Raw genomic sequence first — 9,297 nt, 5'->3', positions numbered from 1 at the left:
TTGTGAATGGCACACATTGCTGCCAAGATGCATTGGTCAATGTATGTGGTGAAATCAAACAAGTTGCTTTGTCCTGGATGGTGTGAAACTTCTTGAAGTTTGCAGCTGCACTCACCCAGGCAAGTGGAGAGCATCTTCTCTCGCCCTGACTTATGCCTTAGACAGTTTTATGGGATAGGGAGGCACTCTCTGAAATAGGAAGACAGATGATTGTCCGGCTTGATGTTCCGGGACATCCTTTCCAATGAGCATTTGTACATTATGTGATCAGGAGATGAATATTCTCAGTCTCACTGGTGTGAAACTACACGTAGCAGATCTTGAATAAGTATAGTCCCAGAGCTGAAAATGTGTTGCTGGAAAAGCACAGCGGGTCAGGCAGCATCCAAGGAACAGGAAATTCGATGTTTCGGGCATAAGCCCTTCATCAGGGGAGTGGAAGGGGCTCCTGATGAAGGGCTTATGCCCGAAACGTCGAATTTCCTGTTCCTTGGATGCTGCCTGACCTGCTGCGCTTTTCCAGCAACACATTTTCAGCTCTGATCTCCAGCATCTGCAGACCTCACTTTCTCCTCTAAGCATAGCCCCATACAAGTTGAGATAATATGTTTAGTTTCTGTTCTTCAGTTTTTACGTTGATTGCCCATTCTCTCCTTTCCACCTTTTCTCTGTTTAGATTGAGCCTCTGATAAAGGAGATGCAGGATCCAAATACTGGAATTAAAACCCAAACCCAGAGGCTGATAATAACTACAATCCCTCACGCGATGACAGGTAAGCGAGTTAATAATCTTCCACTGTGGTGATTCTGGCTGCTATTCTTGCATTAACTTTTTAAAATTGGCTTTAAAAATCTTCATTACAATCTACCGCAATATCTTTCCCTCAGGACCACAGATATCAGGTGTGGATGAGTGATCTAACTATTTGTAAATTATTACACATGCACTGAAACCAAAATGATTTTTTTTTAAATTGCAAGAGCTTGTATTTGCTTTCATGACCTTGTGATGACCTAAAGTGCTTCCCAGCCAATTAATTATTTCTGAAATATGAAAGTAAAAGTAACCTGCTGAAGTGTCCGACTACATAATGTGCTACATAATCCAGAATGCACAACCTCCTGCAGCAAGGTTTACATCACAGGTTGACATGGTGGTTAAGAAGGTGTTTAGCATACTTGCCTTCATTGCTCAGACCTTTCAGTTTAGGAGATGGTACGTCATTATTGAGGTTTGTACAGGATGCTGGTGAGGCCTCTGCTATTGTACTGGGTACAGTTCTGGTCACCCTGCTATAGGAACAATATAATTAAGCTGGAGAGGGTTCAGAAAAGATTTATCAGGATGGTGCCAGGAATGGAGGGCTTGTGTTATAAAAATAGGTTGCTTAGGCTGCAATCTTTTTCACTGGAGTGTAGGAGGTTGAGAGGTGACTTTATAGAAGCTTATAAATCATGGGGGGGGGGGGGGGGGGGGCGGGGGGCAGGTGGTGGTGAGTGAATACGGTGATTGGAAGACCTCTTTCCCTAGGGTGGGGGAGTTCAAGACTAGGGGGTGTATTTTTCAAGTGAGAGGAGAAAGATTTACAAAAAAAAACATGCAGGGTAACTGTCTTACATTGAGCATGATTCATGTGTGGAATGAACTTCCAGAGAAAGTGGTAGAAACGGTACAGTTACAACATTTAAAAGACATTGGATAAGTTTATGAATAAGAAATGTTTGAAGGGATATGGACCAAGTTCAGGCAGGTAGGACTAGTTTAGTTTGGGATTACGTTCTGTATAGACTGGTTGGACCAAAGGTTCTGTTTCTGTGCTGATTGATTCTAAGACTATGACCTTTGCATACCTTGTATCAACAATCACCAGTAACCACTGATTGCATAGTCTGGTTCATGAAAGCAGCTCACTACCACCTTTGCAAGGCATCTCAATCATAAAAATGCTGACAAATGGGACTAGATTAATTTAGGGTGTCTGTTCAGCATTGATGAGTTGGATTAAAGGGTCTGTTTCCTTGCTGTACAGCTCTATGACTCTATGACTAAGTTAATGAGGCTAATACCTGATATGGAGGGTCTATCTTATGAGGCAGGTAGATGGGGCCTGAGTCTATTGGAATTAAGAAAAACAAGAGATGACCTTACTGAAGCATACACGGTTTTTAGAGGATGTGACATTGAGGCTTTTGGAATACCGTGTTCAATTTGTGCTATAGGAAAGATGAAGTTAAACTTGAAAGGTTTCAGAAAAGGTGTACAAGGATGTTTCCAGGGTTGGAGGATTTGGAGGGAGAGGCTGAATAGGCTGGAGCTGTTTTTCCTGGAGTGTCAGAGGCTGAGGGGTGACCTTATAGAGGTTTATAAAATAACAATGGGCATGTATAGGGTAAATAGACAAGGTCTTTTCCCCAGGGTAGGAGAGTCCAAAATTAGAGGACATAGGTTTAAGGTGAGAGGGGAAAGATTTAAAAGGAACCTAAGGATCAACTTTTCTGTGCTGAGGTGGTGCATGTGTGGAATGATGTGCCAGAGGAAGTGGTGGAGGTTGGTATATTTACAGTATTTAAAAGGCATCCGAATAGGAAGGGTTGAGAAGGATATCGGTCAAGTGCTGGCAAATGGGTCTAGATTAACTTAGGATATCTGATTGGGATGGACGATTGGACCACAGGGTCTGTTTGCATGCTGTACACCTCCATGATTCTGAATGCTGGCCCAGCCAGTTATGTCCATGTCCCACAATCAAATTACAAAATAAAGCTGCCAAAATCAATATCAGGATTAGCGAGGCTATAACTGTGGGCGGCACGGTGGCACAGTGGTTAGCACTGCTGTCTCACAGCGCCTGAGACCCGGGTTCAATTCCCGACTCAGGCGACTGACTGTGTGGAGTTTGCACGTTCTCCCCGTGTCTGCGTGGGTTTCCTCCGGGTGCTCCGGTTTACTCCCACAGTCCAAAGATGTGCGGGTCAGGTGAATTGGCCATGCTAAATTGCCCGTAGTGTTAGGTAAGGGGTAAATGTAGGGGTATGGGTGGGTTGCGCTTCGGTGGGTCGGTGTGGACTTGTTGGGCCGAAGGGCCTGTTTCCACACTGTAAGTAATCTAATCTAAACTGTGAAGTCACAGTTGAGAAGTTGAGTGCGTACCAACAGGGCAACTGACCAAAAAATCCAATTCCAAAACCATGCCCGGCTTGTACTTTCAGCCCCTTCCTTTACAGAAACAAAGAACGGACAGCTAACAGGAGCCAGGCAAAATAGCTGAACAGTTTCTAATTCGGATAAAGGCAAAACACTGTGGGTGCTGAAAATCTGAAGCAAACACAGGGGAATGCTGGAGAAACTCAGCAGGTCTGACAGTATGTGCGGAGAGAGAAAACCAGAGTCAATGTTTCAGGTCTTCTTCAGAACTCCACCTCTTCTGCATTTCAGATGAATGTCGGGGATTCCTGGCAAAAGACGGAGTGCTAAATACAGACATATCCCAGTGTGTAAGGATTCCCAGTAAGTTTGTCCTGATGAATCAGCATTGACCTCTTTGACTGGGTCACATGTACCAAATGGATGGTGACTGCATCCTCAAAGACATCTCTACGGCGAGCTTGCTATTGGCATGAAATCCACCAGGCCTGCATGCAAAGATGTCAACAAGCGAGACCTCAGGTTGACCAGGATTGGAGTTAGTGCGTGGGAAATCCTTGCCAGTTCCTAGATGCAACAAGTATGTACCTATCAGGCAGGAAAGAAGTGGTCGTGTGAGGGAGCCTTGGTTGACGAGGGAGGTTGAATGTCTAGTAAAGAGGAAGAAGGAGGCTTACATAAGGTTGAGGAAACAGGGTTCAGACAGAGCAGTGGAGAGATACAGGATAGCCAGAAGGGACCTGAAGAAAGGGATTAGGAGAGCTAAGAGAGGGCATGAAAAATCCTTGGCGGATAGGATCAAGGATAACCCCAAGGCCTTTTATGCGTATGTGAGAAACATGAGAATGACGAGAACGAGGGTAGGTCCGATCAAGGACAGTAGTGGGAGATTGTGTACTGAGTCGGAAGAGATAGGAGAGGTCTTGAATGAGTACTTTTCTTCAGTATTTACGAATGAGAGGGACCGTATTGTTGAAGAGGAGAGTGTGAAACAGACTGGTAAGCTAGAAGAGATACTTGTTAGGAAGGAAGATGTGTTGGACATTTTGAACAACTTGAGGATAGACAAGTCCCCCGGGCCTGACGGGATATATCCTAGGATTATGTGGGAAGCAAGAGAGGAAATTGCAGTACCATTGGCAATGATCTTTTCGTCTTCACTGTCAACGGGGGTGGTACCAGGGGACTGGAGAGTAGCGAATGTTGTGCCCCTGTTCAAAAAAGGGAATAGGGATAACCCCGGGAATTACAGGCCAGTAAGTCTTACTTCTGTGGTAGGCAAAGTAATGGAAAGGGTACTGAGGGATAGGATTTATGAGTATCTGGAAAGACACAGCTTGATTAGGGACAGCCAGCACGGATTTGTGAAGGGTAGGTCTTGCCTTACAAGTCTTATTGAATTCTTTGAGGAGGTGACCAAGCATGTGGATGAGGGTAGAGCAGTGGATGTAGTGTACATGGATTTTAGTAAGGCATTTGATAAGGTTCCCCATGGTAGGCTTATGCGGAAAGTCAGGAGGCATGGGATAGAGGGAAATTTGGCCAACTGGATAGAAAACTGGCTAACCGGTCGAAGCCAGAGAGTGGTGGTAGATGGTAAATATTCAGCCTGGAGCCCAGTTACAAGTGGAGTTCCGCAGGGATCAGTTCTGGGTCCTCTGCTGTTTGTAATTTTTATTAATGACTTGGATGAGGGAGTCGAAGGGTGGGTCAGTAGATTTGCAGATGATACGAAGATTGGTGGAGTTGTGGACAGTGAGGAGGGCTGTTGTCGGCTGCAAAGGGACTTAGATATGATGCAGAGCTGGGCTGAGGAGTGGCAGATGGAGTTCAACCCTGCCAAGTGTGAGGTTGTCCATTTTGGAAGAACAAATAAGAATGCGGAATACAGGGTTAACGGTAGGGTTCTTAGTCAGGTGGAGGAACAGAGGGATCTTGGGGTCTATGTACATAGGTCTTTGAAAGTTGCCACTCAGGTGGATAGAGCTTGTATGAAGGCCTATGGTGTATTAGCGTTCATTAGCAGAGGGATTGAATTCAAGAGTCGTGAAGTGATGTTGCAGCTGTACAGGACTTTGGTTAGGCCACATTTGGAGTACTGTGTGCAGTTCTGGTCGCCTCACTTTAGGAAAGATGTGGAAGCTTTGGAGAGGGTGCAGAGAAGATTTACCAGGATGTTGCCTGGAATGGAGAATAGGTCTTACGAGGATAGGTTGAGAGTTCTCGGCCTTTTCTCGTTGGAACGGCGAAGGATGAGGGGTGACTTGATAGAGGTTTATAAGATGATCAGAGGAATAGATAGAGTAGGCAGTCAGAAACATTTTCCCTGGGTACAACAGAGTGTTACAAGGGGACATAAATTTAAGGTGAAGGGTGGAAGGTATAGGGGAGATGTCAGGGGTGGGTTCTTTACCCAGAGAGTGGTGGGGGCAAGGAATGCGCTGCCCGTGGGAGTGGTAGAGTCAGAATCATTGGCGACCTTTAAGCGGCAATTGGATAGGTACATGGATGGGTGCTTAATCTAGGATAGATGTTCGGCACAACATCGTGGGCTGAAGGGCCTGTTCTCTGCTGTATTGTTCTAAGAACATAGAACATAGAACAATGTTCTAAGTCAGAAAGAGCGGGAAAAAAAAGATCAGCCCACACGATAGATGACCAGATGGAGGAAAAGTAAAGATCACTGGAAAGAAACAAAATAACCTCAACCAACCTCAGACCAACTCTGTTCATTCAGCCTGTGGTGGGAGAGACTGTTACCCATGAAATAGGCCTTTGACAGTCACACAGACGGTGTTAAGTCCAGAAGTGGCAAACACCACAGCTACAGCCAAGGTCAATGGATAGCATTGTACTGAGACCTGGAATGTCAGATCAGAAACAGTGAAGTTAACAGAATCTAAAGCAGCTTTTTTGAAAGCAAAGGGAATCTGAAGTTATTAAACTTAAAATGAATAATTTAAAACAATATGAGGATGGGTGGCTTCTTTAGAGAGCCTGCATGGTACAATGAGGCACCAAACCTCCTTCTGTGTTAGAGTTTACCATTGTACATTAACATTAAAACCTGGGAACACTACCATTAGAGTATGTGAGGAAACAACTAGATAAAACATTAAACGTAACAAGACCTTTCATGAGGTTTAATTCCTACTTGTAAATTTGAGCTGGTTTTCATTGTTATGGTGTTTGATTCACTGGTTGTGAATTTCTATCTTTCATATTTCCTGACACTGTGTCTCTTTTCATCTCTGAATAAATAGCTGTTTTCACTGGCATCATTTCATTTCTGGATAATGCTTTCAGCTCTTGAAGCCCAATCTACACCATTTCATTTGCAATGCATGATTTAATCTGAAGTGCTGCAGTTTGATCTACAATGATATTGGAGGTTTATTGCAGTGTGTTAGCGGGAGAAATAGGATTAACTCAGATATGATTGACAGTGTAACCTTTGCTGTGAAGTCGAGTCTTCTCTACATTTCTCAAATCGCTGTTCATCAATGAAGTTCTCTGCTAGTTGTCATATGGTTATTAACTATTTCTGCTGTTAAACACCACATTGTACAGTACTATGATGCCACTCATCTGCTACACTTAGGAGATAAAACAAAATCAGCTAAAGAATAATGCCAATGATTCATCCCTTCATTATCTCAGTCTGTTGCTAGGTTACTTGGTCTGACAATAAGAGGATTATATAAGCTAAATGCTGACACCTACAGGAGACTGAAGAGCTGGAGAACTTATTGATTATGAAGCGTCCTTTGTGATCTTTGCTGGGAGGCAGGGTTAGAATAACAACACTGCCCAATTTAAGACCTTGTTCTCCTAAAGGAGAGCCGCCCTTGTTGAAGCTATGGTTCTTTCATCTCTGTCCCATGTGAGGAAGGATTGACAGTAACCCCCCAGAGCTAACACTGTCTGAAATCTTTGCATTCATAAAATTGTGTCTTTTTTGCCCTATCTCAATTCCCTTCACTCCACCAATAACCACTTCCAGGCTGTGCCTAGGGAGGAAAGATAAACAGGGAAAAGATGGGAATCAGAAGGGTTGAGGATTGATGGTGCGAGCCAGAAGGTAGTGGAACAAGCAAAGAAACCAAAGCTGGGTCAGAAGGGGGATGTAAATGACAACAGCAGGATAACAGTTGTGGTCTGAAAGAATGATAACATTGGTTAGGATGTGAAAATGTTAAACTCACTGTTCAATCTGAAAAGCTGTTCTTCAAGTTTCTATTGAACTTCTCCGAAAGAGCGTAGGAGGCTGAGGGTAGAGAGAGATCGGAATGGGAAGCATATAGAAACTTAAAATAGCCAGTAACCTGAAGCATGGCCTCTTGTTAATGGACATTTGAGGTTTGTCAACTCTCCTAATCAACAATGCAGAAGATCAATAATTGAATAATTCAGTTTACTGGTAAAGCAACTAGATGGTAGCGTGTAGAAACCATTTAATTTAGAATGCATTGCATTAATATGAGATTTGATTATATATGTTTTAATTAAGATAAAGTCTTTTCTTAATGTTTTTCTGTATTTTCTGTGTTTGGATTCATTAAGAGTCATACATAGGTGCTCACTCACTGATGGATTGATTTTGAAAACTCTTTCTTAATGTCAAGCAATGAATTTCTCATGTTGCAATAGATTCTAGGCTAGGATAATGCTTTTATATCTGGCAACAAATTAGCATTCAGAATCCTTCTTCTCTTCAGTCCTGTCCCTGAAGACTGGTCTGATCCAGTGCACCAGAAACTCAACCTGGGAAGGGGACAAGAGGGCAAGTCTCAAATCCTCCCCAGCCAAGACAGGGATCAGACTACTTGCTCTTGACACCAATCTGACCTACACCAGACTTTCAGTTAGCTGAGCTAACCAACTCTCCAAGAGGCTCAAGGTTCTATAGCAATGCACACATTTACATGCAACTTGGAGTTATGGACAGTGATGGTAAAGGCTTCAAATGGCTAAGTTTTCCCCACTCTCACCACCTGCCATTGACGTGTGTTAGAAAGTTTAACAAGTGATACTCACCTGTTTGGTCATGTTATGAGGACACCTTCCTTAGCCATTAAGTCCTGAAGTGCAACAGGAACCCAGAACCTCTGACTCAGAAGCAGGGACACCATAATTGTGCCAGAAAAGCTCTCATTCAGAATCTACATTTCCAATTTAATTGGCAAAATTGAGCCAGTTGCATCTCGTGACTGTCCTGCCAAGCTGGTTTTTAAGCTCAGGAAGACTATGTTTGTCATTGAATTGCGACATGATTCAGTTGAGTGTAAAGCTACACTTGTGAATATATTTTCCTTTTGTTTAAAGAACAGATGTGAACATTGACACCAATTTATCAGCCAGTGAGTTGAAGGCAGGTAGTGCAATTTGTGTATCTGTGAGTCTTGACCAAGACTACAGCACAACTACTTCTCCAGAGAAGATGCCATGAGTGGAAGAGGGTTGTTCAATGGAAATTATGTGGGTAAGATCAGTGCCAGTTCCTAATAGGAGTGATGTCTCTTGGCCAGAATAACCTAACGTCTCCTATCTGCCTACAATCTGCAGTGTCACCTTATACAGCCCAATCCATGAAGACAGGAAATGTAGACAGATTCACACTGCAGACATTGAAACAGTGACACCACTTTGCAAAACAAGGAAGCAACAATCATAAACCCTGATATGTTGCAATCACCCACCCCAAATTTAGTAATAGCTAAATGGTATGTGTAGATTCACAGGACACTGCCCTCTAGTCTGTTCCTTGGGATGTACACCAAGACAAAGATCAACCAAGCTTGGAGGACCATCAATATTGTGAAAGATGTTCGTTTGTTTTCCTGAAACTTGTTGGTCTTCCAGAGCAAGGCATTGACCACAACCAAATGTTGCAGACTGGCACATTCCAAAGTCCAGGACTACATGCTGAGGGATGCACTAAAGCTTGGGCCAGCTGCCACCAAGATGCAGTGGGGAAAGACCATCTTCTAAGGTCTTACTGCCAAAGTACAATGGGGGGTCCATTCAGTTATCAAGTCATCCAATGCCTCAAATACATGTAAATTGTATCTTACATAACTAAGAAATGCCTTGGCCTTTTGGAACTGTTAGGAGAGTCAAACTCCAATGTTTGTTGTTCTCAATATGCTGAG

General features: G+C 43.4%; 1 protein-coding gene across 1 annotated transcript in view; it reads left to right on the top strand.

Annotated features, from left to right (window-relative positions):
• Positions 1-697: 697 nt before the first annotated feature.
• rgs9b (regulator of G protein signaling 9b) overlaps positions 698-9,297 on the top strand; it is a 74,800-nt gene continuing 66,200 nt past the window's right edge. The window contains exon 1 of the mRNA XM_060844448.1: positions 698-773. Within this exon, the coding sequence (XP_060700431.1) occupies positions 698-773 (76 nt within the window). The remainder of the gene's footprint in view (positions 774-9,297) is intronic.

The sequence above is a fragment of the Hemiscyllium ocellatum genome, chromosome 25 (genome assembly GCF_020745735.1).
Source record: "Hemiscyllium ocellatum isolate sHemOce1 chromosome 25, sHemOce1.pat.X.cur, whole genome shotgun sequence".
NCBI lineage: Eukaryota > Metazoa > Chordata > Chondrichthyes > Orectolobiformes > Hemiscylliidae > Hemiscyllium > Hemiscyllium ocellatum.
Note: the sequence above shows the minus strand (reverse complement) of the source record. Positions and strands in the feature narration are given on the sequence as shown.